Genomic DNA, 12,597 nt, shown 5'->3' with positions numbered 1-12,597 from the left:
GTCAAAGCAATGTTTCTTATGATTATGACACCTGCATCAGGCTATTATGGAAAGAGTGGAATGGAAAGGAAGGACTCAAAGGCCAACCCCATATAGATGTGAGTAAAGCTAGAAGATGATGATATCAGGCTATTATCTCGTTGTATCAATGTCTTAATTGTTGTACTCCAGTACTTCACTGGCACTTATCATTCTGTATCCACAAAATCCTTGCCTGATGTCTCTGTACATCATAAGATTTGTCTATTTTTTCCTTTTTTTTAAAGTCAAATACTAGGCCTTTCAGAGAGAAGGGAGGGAAAGGTGTTTTTCCAGCCATTTACAAAGCTTCTGGCAGAAATAAAGGAACAAATTGATACCAAGGACAGCAGTACTGTTCAACACAGTCCCCTACCTTCTACTTTCAACATCTCTGGTCATTTGCCATCTCTTACTCTCTCTGTTTTTTATGATGATTGCATGTGCTCAATAGAAATTTTCTATAAGATCAAATACCTTTGACCAGTAGCATCACAGCACTGTATTTCCCTTTTAAGAGAATGGTAATAATATGTGAGAAACATATATGTGAGATTTCCTGACTTACACGGTCTGATTATCCACACATCCTTCCATCTTGTGTTGCCATTTATGTCTATGCAAACTCAGTGGAATCTGGCTATAAAATGCTACCACTGGTGTAAGTGGGTGGAGAACTAAGACCTGCATTCAGTTAACATGTATGTTAATGGCTACACAAGGGGCAAAGCAGTGGAGAATCAGAACCAGCATTTCCTTCCTCTCCATTCAAACATTTTTCCATGCAGAATCAAAGAGTTCCAAAAGAAAATAACAGCTATAGAATAAGAGTTTCTTATTTTTTGTGGGCAGAATGCACTGGACCAGATCCTCATCTGGTGTAAATCATCATAGCATCATTAAAGTCAGTGGATCTAGACCAGCTGAAGATCATGCCCATTTTGAGTCTGAATTATCTTTTTGAATATGACCAGCCCACAAAAGGTCCGAATTTATGCAAATATTGAACATTGGGCTATTTTGTAAAACATTAAAATTGTGGTGTCTCGAGTCAGTGGGTGCCTTTTTTGGAGGATTTTTTTTTTTATTATCTGGGCATTATAGGGCTAATGGTAATGGCAGTCCAAAATTGGGAGGCGTGGGAATAGAGAATACCAATCTAAAGTATCCCTGAGTCATGGAGGGAGAAGAAACCATGGAGACAGATCCAGAGCTCCTTTGCTTTTGAAATGAGAGCGAGAGAATGAAAACCAGCACCATGACTATATGATTTTATATGTATAAATGCATGTTCCCCCTGCCTACTAAATACATTTTCCATCAATAAAATATCGTTCATGATAAATTTAACAACAAACTGCCAAGTACTGGCAGCATCAAAAAACAATGTCTAAGATCTTTTCTCAAGCTGATAGAACACCAGAATAGATGAACAAACTCAAAGAGAATTCCACTCTTCCAAAAATTGATTTTAGCACTAATACCCTCTACATCCAGTCTAGCACAGACAAAAGTCTGGGCAAATATATGGGTCTTAGCCTGTGATCTGAAAATCAACAAACTCAAGCTCTGCTTCACCAGCAAAAGGGGAAAGAATTCCAGTCGTGGCCTCTTCACTACAAATACCCTGCCACTAAGCTCCAAACGTTTGAAACCATAGTCTGTTAGCAAAAGTTCTTTGGCTGATCTCAGCCTTTTGTAGGGGTCAGGGGCGGCTCTAGAAAGTAGGCTGCCCCAAGCAGCGCGGCGCGCTGCGCCGCCCTTCCCCGGTCCCGCGGCGGGTCCCCTTCCCGGCTCCAGTTGCGCTCCTGCCAGCCTGCGGGCGGTCGGTCCACCGGAGCCCGGGCCGAGCGGACCTGCCGCAGTCCTGACTGGGGGAGCTCAACCGGAGCCGCGGGAAGACGGGACCCGCCGCAGTCATGCCTGCGGCAGGTCCGCTCGTTCCGAGCTCCGGTGGACCTGCCGCAGGCATGCCGGCGGGAGCTCAACCGGAGCCAAATGCCGCCCCCCCGGGAAACGGCCGCCCCAAGCGCCTGCTTGGCGCGCTGGGGTCTAGAGCCGCCCCTGGTAGGGGTGAAGCATACAGAGACAATTTGAAGGTCCCTTGTAGTAGTCAATAAGGACCCAGATCACAGAGAGCTTTAAAAATTAACACCACTGCCTTAAATTGCACTTGAAAATAAACAGGAATCCACTGTGGCATAGAGAGTAAAGGAGTGACTGCCACAGATTCTAGCCAATCAACATTAGAAAAATCTCAGCTGAGTTTCATTACCCAGCAAGCTCCATAATCTGATTTGATCAATAGAATGTAGAAACAAGTCATGGAACTCATAGGCTTAGAAATTTATGTAAAAGAGAGATTTTTTAAAGATTTCCTTGACTTCAGTGGAACCAGCATTTCACCCACAGATTTTTCAGGGCTTGGATTACTAATTAGAACAATCATCGTAGGAACTCTTATGCACTTGTCATCTTAAAAATCAGTCTACTTTACCTAAGAAGGCTTCTTTAATTTCAGTCCTGTCTGTCCGCCGGATTATTTTCACCACAAAAATGACAGCCAGTGGCGTGAGGAATGAAATTGCCTGGGAGAGATAACAAATAATCACGTATGAGAGCATCAACTCCCTGTCATCCCCACGGATTAATAATTAGTTCCAGTTAGTGCCATTTAGACTGGATGGCTGAATAATCTTTATCGAACTCCTGACCTTGAGCAAAGTGGGACAATTTATATCTGTAACTAGAGGGCAATGAATATACTTAAAAATTGTAACCTAATTGTGGGTTATAATTGATTTGTAATTACTTGGAGCTACATTTAAAGTGTCAGTTTTGTAAATGAAAAAGAAGAGTGCATAAAGATCATGACTCAGTATTGCCAACAACTACATCTCTTTATGTTTGTTTTCTAGAAGTGGATAAGCAAATTCTTCACTTTTCTGATCTATTAAGAAACACATATATCATGCACAACAATGTAATGTTTAATAGAGTAAAACATGTCAGGTTGTAGATCTTAAGCCTGCAAACAAAGAAGCAAGTAGATAACTTTATTTATTGAGTAAAGTTGCTCATGTGCTTAAGTGCCTGTAGGGTCCAGACCATATTTTGCAAATTATACACTAGAAAATAGTATTGTACCTGATTCCGCCACCCTTGTATTAAGAATAGTCTCAGTACGTTGGTAATCCCATTGAACCTAATTTCTTCAGTGGGGCTATTGACAATGAAAGTTACTACTCAGTGTGACAAAGCATGTCAGACAGGTGCATTATTTGTGCTGTTTTTCATGCAGGCTGGTCACAGTTACCATCCTTGGTGAACAACTCACCATAAATATACTGTACTGTAGTTTGAAAAGAATGAACTATTTAGCATATGTAACTGGCGGTACACAAAAGCAAAGGCCAAGTTACTATTTTGCTGATCCAATGTTTTCCTCTGTACAGATACCTAACAGAAAAATACTTCTAACTGAACTCACTGTGCTAACTTGCTTCATATATCGAAAAATAAAGCCTTTTCCTGGCTTCCATAAACAGAACTATGGGTCACTTTACAGTCTAGGGATTAAATACTTGGAAATGCATGGGCTCACTGCTGTGAAACACATAGTCTGACACATATCCCATCATACTTATCACAAACCTCACAAAACCCATTCGTGTTGGAATTGGCTGCCATTCTTTACTACTACCTCAGGTTAAAAAAAAACCTCATTCAGTCCTCGATGTTCTTGTGTTGAATAGTGCTTTTTCTTCATAAGAAAACCCATTCACTTCAATAGGACCACTTGTGGAGTAAGATACCACTCAGTGTGAATAAGGGTAGAAGAATCCAGCACAAACTTTTTCAAGGGGGTGCTTGGGGGTGCTTAAATCTTTTCTTAATATTTTCCCAAAATCTGTAAAAGTGCATTGGCTGACCTGAGCCTTATGATTCTTTCATGTACAGAACAATTGTACTGGAGTGGAGCCAATGGCAGGTTGCTTAATCTTGGGTAAAAATCGGGGGGGGGGGGGGGAACAGCTCTCAAACATCCACAACTAAACTCTAGCGGAGCAAGGTACAGCAATAGCATATTTTGTGCCATTCTTGTCTGGCAAAGGAACTTGTAGTCAAAATCTACCTTGGATGCATGTGCATGACTCCCATGGACCTTAATGATACTCCCATTAAAGAAATAATTTGGCCTTTAGCTGATGGATCACGTTGCAATAAATGCTTGATTGTAACACAGTCTAGATTTTTACGAGGAGTGTCCTTCAGCAGGGCTGCTGCTCGTCCAGCTCTGCTACTGCAGGGAGTTAATTATATTGTATAGTAGAGAAAAGTGAAAATAAGCTGGCTGGGATGTTTTAGAGAACCTGAAAATTAAACTGTACATTATGATACTGATTTGCCTGCCATGCTAGCTTGGGCAAGCCATTTAACCTGGGCCAGATTGTGCTACCTTTATTTACGCTGAGTAGTAGCTTAATCCTTGAGTAGTCCCGTTTAAATAAAAAATGGAGAAATTGATGGAGATTTGGGGAACTAGGACAAAGAGGATTCTGTGTCCTAGTTCACCCTGCTGAAAAACGGAAATAATACCCAATGCTCAGAGCCAATATTAAGCTCTTTTAAATCATCAGAGGTAGTGAGCTATATAAAAGTGCAAAGGATTTACTGCTGTTATAATATATCCTGGTCCAGATTCCACACTCTCTTGCATCCATGCAACCCCGCTGTCTTGAGTGAATAATAAGGGTGAAACTGAGGACAGGAGATGGCTCCCTATTTTTACATTTTATTAAGCTTGCCATTGTGCAGAACATTTTTCGTTCCAGTTGAATCTCCTGTGTGGCTTGGTGGCGAAATAGTGCTAAGAATGGACTTTATTTCTTGTACCCTAGGAATGCAAATTTCTCCATCTCTCTCTGAAAACAGAAATTAAACCCTGTTATCAGAGACAGTGAAAAAAATGGTTAGAGTAAAATCTAGAATTATTATTATTATTATTTTATTATTAAAAGGAAGGATTCCCCCCAAAAAATAAAAAAAAATCTATCTTCCGTTATTGAAGAACATGTCAAACTATAGCCTCGTTGACAAACTTATAGCTTATACAGATGAAACAAGGGAGTTAGAAATCTTTTGAACAGGCAGGAGCAGCAGAAGAGATCAACAAAGGATAGAAGTAAAACAGAAACTAAATCCAGAATGTTGCACAATCCATCTGGTAACACTGCAGATTTTCATATATTTTTAACAAACTGATGGATTTGTGATGGAGGTTCAGAACTGTTCACATCTGCAACTCATTGTGTTTGCTGTTATTGCTCATTTGAAAACATCAGTTGATAACCCCATGCTCTGGCTGTCCCGAAACGTCTGACTGCCATAAACTGGGACTGGCGTCAGAGGATGGATCATTTGATAATTTCCCTGTTCTGTTTATTCCCTCTCAAGCATCTGGCACCACAGATAATAGGCTAGTCAGGGGTAGGCAACCCATGGCATGCGGCATGCGAGCTGATTTTCAGTGGCACTCACACTACCCGGGTCCTGGCCACTGGTCCAGGGGGCTCCACATTTTAATTTAATTTTAAATGAAGCTTCTTAAACATTTTAAAAACCTTATTTACTTTACATACAAACAATAGTTTAGTTATATATTATAGACTTATAGAAAGAGACCTTCTAAAAACTTTAAAATGTATTACTGGCACGCGATACCTTAAATTAGAGTGTATAAATGAAGACTCGGCACACCACTTCTGAAAGGTTGCCGACCCCGGGCTAGATGAACCATTGCTCTGCCCCAGTATGGCCGTTCTTATGTTAGGAGGTCAATTTACTCATCAGTGCAATATATGTATAAGCTAAACCTGACCTACAAGAGATTCCCTTTTTCTTCCACAATAGAACCATGCAGGGCTCACATCTATAATATATATTATATGTCGCAAGGGTCTAGATAATAACATCCCCCTCATGATTCAGTATCATTTTCTTTTCCTACAGTGAAATCTTCTAATATTGCTTTGATGGGTGAGACACCAGTAAAAGTCTAGCACATTCATTATTCATCTTGTCAGCCTAAAGATAAATGGTAGTTGCACAAATCCCCCAGAAAAGCACTTCTTGTTGTCTCCGATTACTTCAATAAAATCCACTGGCACACAAGATTTAATTTGTGTGCTGAAAAATACTGATTTTTCACTTGCGAGCTGTTTTATCGCTTGACAGCATTTTTTAATGATTTAGGGCTAGATTGTATGTTCACGCTCGGCCTGTGTAAAGCGCAGTATAGCTGTGCAGTCCTGGAAGCAGCATGGAGAAGGAGTCATGCTCTCCCCTTATTCCAGGGAGGTAGTAATCTGCTACTTACCCATACCAGAATACTACCCCTCCTGCACCACACCAGCTTAGCCCCACTGGTTGGCATGTTTAGGGGCTGGGACCAAGGTTCAGGAGCTCAAGCAGGGAAGCATGCACATGGGTTAGTCTGGCTATGATCCAGTGGTTCTCAACCTATTTACCATTGTGTGCTGCATACGTGGCTCACAATGCGTTATGTGGGCCGCATCCAATGCTACCTCTATGGCCCTGAAGATGTCACATGGGCTGCAGCTTGGTGCTGATTGGGCCACAAGTGGCCCATGGGCTGCAGGTTGAGAACCATTGATTGAGGAAGGGGGAAGGTATATTTTTCTATAGTATAGAAACTAGAGTGAAATCCACCTGAGCAAACACCTAGTACTGAGTAAAGCACTCACTTGTCTTATTAAACTGTTAGCAGATATGACGGACTGTGTAAATGCCTAAACCCACATGGTGCTGTGCTGAGCAGTTCCTGGGAGGGGCACTCCCTCAACCTTCAGTGGGAGCTGAGGGTACTCAGCACTTTGCAGGGTAAGCCATGAATAGTACCAGGCACGTCTGTTCTTGAAGAAACAGAACAGTGAGGAAGTCCCTTCCAGTTCTTCCCCTTTGCCAACATGCCGATTTAGCCTACTTTGAGTCTGGAGCTAGATTATTCATGACTTTCCTCTTGACTTTAAAATCTCCCGGTGTTCTAAATGTAGGACTTTGTAACAAATGCTAAACAATTCTTTGTTTGGAAATTCCTTTTAAAATTGGTTTATGGTGCTGGTAACAGGAAGCACCTTAAATTATGAAAGCAAATAACAGATGTGTGTGTGTGTGTGTCTTTTGTTTTCTTTTAATTAAAGAAATAAGACCAAACCAATTAGAAATTATCTATAGTTTCTTAATTCAAGCAGTCACTCACAGGTGAGCTGCCTTTTACTGAGTGGAATAGTCTAAGCCAATCCGAGCACACGGTTACTGACTCATGGTCAGGTTACTGACTCACAGTTCCACTGGAGCTTTCAGCTGTCATACAGTATGGCAAAAACTGACATTTGGGGTAGGTGAAAGATAAGGATCAAATGTACCTTCCTTACATCCTTGCTATTTACCAACCACTGGATGTCCCCTATGACATCTAATGCATTATCCTTCCTATTTCCCCCATGACCATTTTATTTTTTTAATGTGATTTCCGCATTGCTGCAACCCCCTGCACATTCACTACTGCCCTAAGAACTCATCAACTGTATGCCCAAAGCAAATTTTAGGCAGGATTCTGTGACCCTCAAACACTTAGAGTAGTACTGTACTCCACTGATTTCAGTGGGACTACTTATGAAGCAAGATACCACTCTGTGTGAGTAAAGTCGGCAGAATTAGGTTCCTGGCTACATCTGCCTCTGTCTTTTTACACAGTTCAAAATGCCTGCTTTTCATTTAACTTTTTCACCCTACTGTGATGGGAAATACTTAATCAGGCTTCCTCCTAACTCAGTAATAACTGTATCCTGGGCGATTAAATATCTTGGCCTTCAGCTTCTGACTCTGATTGCTCAGAATAGGACTATTGTCTCGTAAAGAAGATGCATGCTCAACTTATCAGCTATATAACTAAATATATTTATTAACTTTGGATTTACTCTCTTGTCCAAAGACAAAAATCATCAAACTACATCTTTTGTTTTGCCTTCCTTCTGAATTAAAGCCGCTGACCTTAAAGATAAAAGACTCACAGGGTAACCCTGGCCCCACTGAAGTCAGTGGCAAACTCCTTTTGACTTCAAGGGAACCAGGAGTTCATTCTAGGTGCCACACTCATCCCTAAGATAATTTCACTCAAGCTGGTGGAGATACTACAGAAATGAATCCACTCATAGAATTATATCCACTAACTTCTAAAAATATATGCTCTATATGTGGAGGTAACTGGTATGATGGGGGTACTCAGTGGCAGGGCCTTATTTAAATGAATGCAGTAGCTCTCCACAATGAGAGATAGTATTGATATTAGTTGCTCCCACTAGCTTAACACCATTCCTGCATGTCCATATGAACTCTGCTGGGCGTGACAGGGTGAACAATAGCACTGTCATGTCAGGTTAGTGCTAGGATGCTTTAGAGCCTGATTCTGTGATATACTGGGCACCCTCGTCTCCCAATAACCCCTTGACTGTTCACAGAAAACCAACACAAAGGGGCTGTAAACATGAGCAAATCACAATGTAGAGATTTGGGGTAAAATTTTCAAAGCTGCTGTGGGCACTAAGAAAGGTAATTAGGTGCCTAAAGATGCAGATAGATGCCTACTGGGATTTTCAAAAGTGCCCAGACACCTAATTTAGGAGCCTTTCGATCATTCCTCACATCCATTAGTGAACTCCTGCTTAAATCTGAAACTGCACCATCAATATAGAATTCAAAATACAGTACTTCTGCTCCTCCTGCACTGCTCGTTTTGTTTTTTCTGTAACACTTCTCATATTATAAATAAGTTCAGGCTTACATAGTTTTGAATCTTATCATAATCAGAACCCAAGGAACAGGCTATAATTACACAAGTTTTCCTGTTATCAAATGAAAGTGTGTTTAGTTTACAGTTCATAAAGCTGTCAAATGATCCATTAAATCTCTGGTACTTACAAACATGAGGCGTGTAGGTATGTTGTCTGATTGTACCAAAGGATTTTTATAAAGCCAGATTTCTTCTGGCTGGATAACTCTCTGGAATGGATCCAAAAACTCTGTAAAACTAAACATAACAATAAAAGATATTTTTTCCAGTTAAAAAAGATTATGGATATTGAAATAATAGCCTTGCAGAACCCCCTCCCCCAAACTAATTAGGACACTACAGTCATTAATCATCCACACATATTGCCACCCTACACCACTGTTATAGTTATATAACCTTCATCCATATACACTCAGCAAAATGGTTCTGAAAATTGCATGAACTGCATCTTTTTAAAGAGTATCTTAAACTGCACTCCAGGGGATAAATTACCATTATTTTTTGCTCCAAGTACAACACTAGAACGGGATACCATGGGAAGAAGGTGCCATGTACAGAAAAAGAAAAACATTAATTAATAAAAGTCATGGCATCCAAATTTCAAGTCTCGGGATACAAAGTTTGGGGTTCAAAAACTAGTAGTCCTATAGTCATTAGGCAGATAGAAAGATACAATGAAGAGAATTTCTCCCATTGACAGAAAGAACAGGATAATCTTTACAAAACATCTTTTCCAAAAGACACTTGTCCCCTAAAACAGACCCAGCTGGTGAGCTCTTTAGATTTGGAATATGGACAAGTGACAGTGTCCAGCCTTTGAAAATGGAAAGAGCTATTACTGAAGTCAAGCTAGTAAGTTCCTTCTTTCTTGTTCAGATAACTTTGACTGGTTGTCTTTTAGAGTCTGATTACTTTAATTGGGTAGAAATGTCCTACGGAATTTTGGGGACAACCTGGAGGTCTAGATTTATTTGTAGCTCTTGCAAATATGTCAGTCTAAAATCATTCCTCCATGTCCTTTGACCTCTCCATCTTAAGGCAAAAGTGAGATGCTAGAAAGATGGAAAAATTCAAGAGGAAGAAAGGATGTTTATCTTACAATTGGGAAATGCAGGTGGAGGTGGGGATGTGAACCAACTAAGAAAAGCAGGATTTGGAAGGCAATGGGATAGTCTAAAATAATGTAGGGCCACATTTATAAAAGTATTTATGTGCCTAGTGGGATGTACAAAAGTGCTCAAGCTCCTAACTCCAATTGAAGTCAATGGAAGTTAGGCACCTACCTTGTTTAGTCACTTTTGTAAGTCCAATCAGGCATCTATCTGCATAACTTTGTAAATCTGGGCCATAGGAACACAAGTCTTCTGAAACAGAAAATCTCATCCAGGTCTCATAGCTCCTTCAGAAATCCACCTGAAACTTCTGGTAAATGTCATGACTAAGGCTACAAGAAAGCCCGATATAATAAAGGCTGCCAAATAATATATGCAAAAAAAAAACCCACCTTAATTTGTTGTCTGAATCATCTTTCCACATTTTCTTCCCCACTACCACACAAATTCTTTTAAAAGCTTGAATAGAAATCTAGAATAATTTACAAATTTGTAGCACACAATAGATTGAGCCCCATTTACAATTCTGGGCCAAAAACTAAATAAAATAATACTGATATTTTAGAAAACCAGAAACTCTCAAAGGGCTGCGAACACTATGTCATTTAAATGAATCATAGCAACGATTTTAGGATTCTGCTAGTTCTATTATCAAGGTCAATAAACCCAAGAATATTAAAAAGGCTAGAAATACTAAAACTTCTCCCTTTAGGTTACTTCCTAAAAAGAGGAAATCTGCTGGGTCTAGAAAAAACAACACACTTTCTCATGTGCCTGGTGAAATGCTTTTTTGTTTTGTTTTGCTTTTAAAAAAGGGATTAAATGATTGTTTCCAGCAAATTTTATTTTCTTTTGAGTTTATCAGCTGTATAAATATTGAGACATTCTTAAAAACAAAAACTGCTTCAAGTCAGATTTTAAAAGTTCTCTGTTAAGACAAATATTTTATATACTAGATTCAGTGGGAAATTTTCAAAGGGACAAATGGCACCCTAAGGTTAAAACAAACAACACACATACTTTCCATACAATATTTTTCTTGTTGGTTAGGTAGGGCCTAATCAAGTCTGTTAAGATACCATTCCACTGTTTGACCTAAACAGATTAAGAAGAAGATGATTGTTGTTGTAAAAATATTTTACAGATGATTTTTCTGTGCTCAGATAACTCAACTCTGGCTCTGTTTGAGAACTTCTGACTCCTCATGTGCTGCACAGGTGTGCAGTCCTCTTTGAGAAATATGTGCTTTGCTACGGTTGAAAAAGATCAGTTAAGAAACCCTAATTGTGATACAATGCTGCTGCTTAGTGGTTGTGAAAAAAATTCAGATAACTAGCCAGGGCCCTGTCTTCCTGTTGGTTGAAAACATATGTGCGCGCGCGCACACACACACACACACAAAGCTTTGGGGTCCAGTTTGACACATTGTTAAGCCAACTATCAGGTAGAGTCAGGGTATGTCTACATTTGAGCTGGGAGGTGTGATTTCCAGCTCGTGTAGATATACCCAGGCTAGCTTTGCTCAATATAGTTAGTACCTGAAAATGGCCGTGTGTTCACACCAGCACAGCCAGCGACTTGAGCCAGCCAGCTGAGAATGTACCCAGGGGGTTAGGGCTGGATTGTTTTGGGGGCAGCTAGCCCAAGCGGCTGCACATGCCGCCATAATTGCAGCTATTTTTAAGGGCTAGCTCAAGCCGGGCTCTCATAGGTACATCTATGTAAAATAGGACTTGCACCTCCCAGCGCCAATGAAGAGCTACTCTCAGTGGTGGAAAAAAACCTTTCCACACCCACAGCTCTGTAGGAAATGCCACCCTCCCACTGGACTGTGGATCTGGCCACAGTGATGCATATGCTAGTCATGCCCACGCTGGATTACTGTAACTCACCGCATCTGAGACTGAATGTTGAAAATATGCAAAGGTGCCAGCGTGTGCAGACTGTGGCTGCCTGCCTCCTCAGCAGGCTGCTATGAGTATATCAGGGATTACGTCTCCATCAGTGGCCAAGCTGGAGAAGTAAACTCCTCTATACTAGGCAGAGCCAAAGACAAAATGCATGAGAGTTGGAGGTGAAGCATTCTCAGCTGAGAGCGTTCTATTTGGTTTGGAAAGGATACCAGTACGGTCATGCGAGTCATTCTGGGAAAGTTGAAGGCCACCAAAAATCACAGTTCTACTGTATCTAATGCACTTCACACCCCTGGTTGTAAAAGTGGAGTGGCATGGGGAGGGCAAGGATTGCTCCTGAGAGTGCTTGTCCAGACATACATATACAGACAAGCACATCTGTCTCAATATCCAAACAATGAAACAAAAGCTACTGCTAGATGTAGCGGGGTGGTCACCCACTCCTGCCCTGAGGGGCTTAGAGCAGCCCAGCAGAGGGCTGTGGCTGGGGCAAGCAGCTCCCAGGCTGATTGAGGAAGTAGGCACAGCTGGGAGCCATGCCCCGAACAGACCACAGCCGGGCCCTATAAAAAGGCTTTGAGCCAGGAGCATAGACACTCTCTCTGCCTTCAGAGAGAGAGGGGTCTGGCTGCTGGGAAGCTCAGGGTGCCTAGAGTGAGGCAGGTCTGGGGAAAGGCCA

At 41.0% G+C, this 12,597-nt stretch overlaps 1 protein-coding gene across 2 annotated transcripts in view; it reads right to left on the bottom strand.

The window, feature by feature from the left end:
• PLPP4 (phospholipid phosphatase 4) overlaps window positions 1-12,597 on the bottom strand; it is a 101,082-nt gene that overhangs the window by 51,227 nt on the left and 37,258 nt on the right. The window contains exons 2-3 of one of the 2 annotated variants that reach the window (XM_039546214.1): window positions 9,022-9,130; window positions 2,516-2,606 (exon numbers count right to left, since the gene is read on the bottom strand). In XM_039546214.1, coding sequence (XP_039402148.1) covers window positions 2,516-2,606; window positions 9,022-9,130 — 200 coding nt within the window. Of the gene's footprint in view, window positions 1-2,515; window positions 2,607-9,021; window positions 9,131-12,597 lie in introns of those variants that run through there. The other variant, XM_039546215.1, reaches the window with a different exon arrangement.

The sequence above is a fragment of the Mauremys reevesii genome, linkage group 7 (assembly GCF_016161935.1).
Source record: "Mauremys reevesii isolate NIE-2019 linkage group 7, ASM1616193v1, whole genome shotgun sequence".
NCBI lineage: Eukaryota > Metazoa > Chordata > Testudines > Geoemydidae > Mauremys > Mauremys reevesii.
Note: the sequence above shows the minus strand (reverse complement) of the source record. Positions and strands in the feature narration are given on the sequence as shown.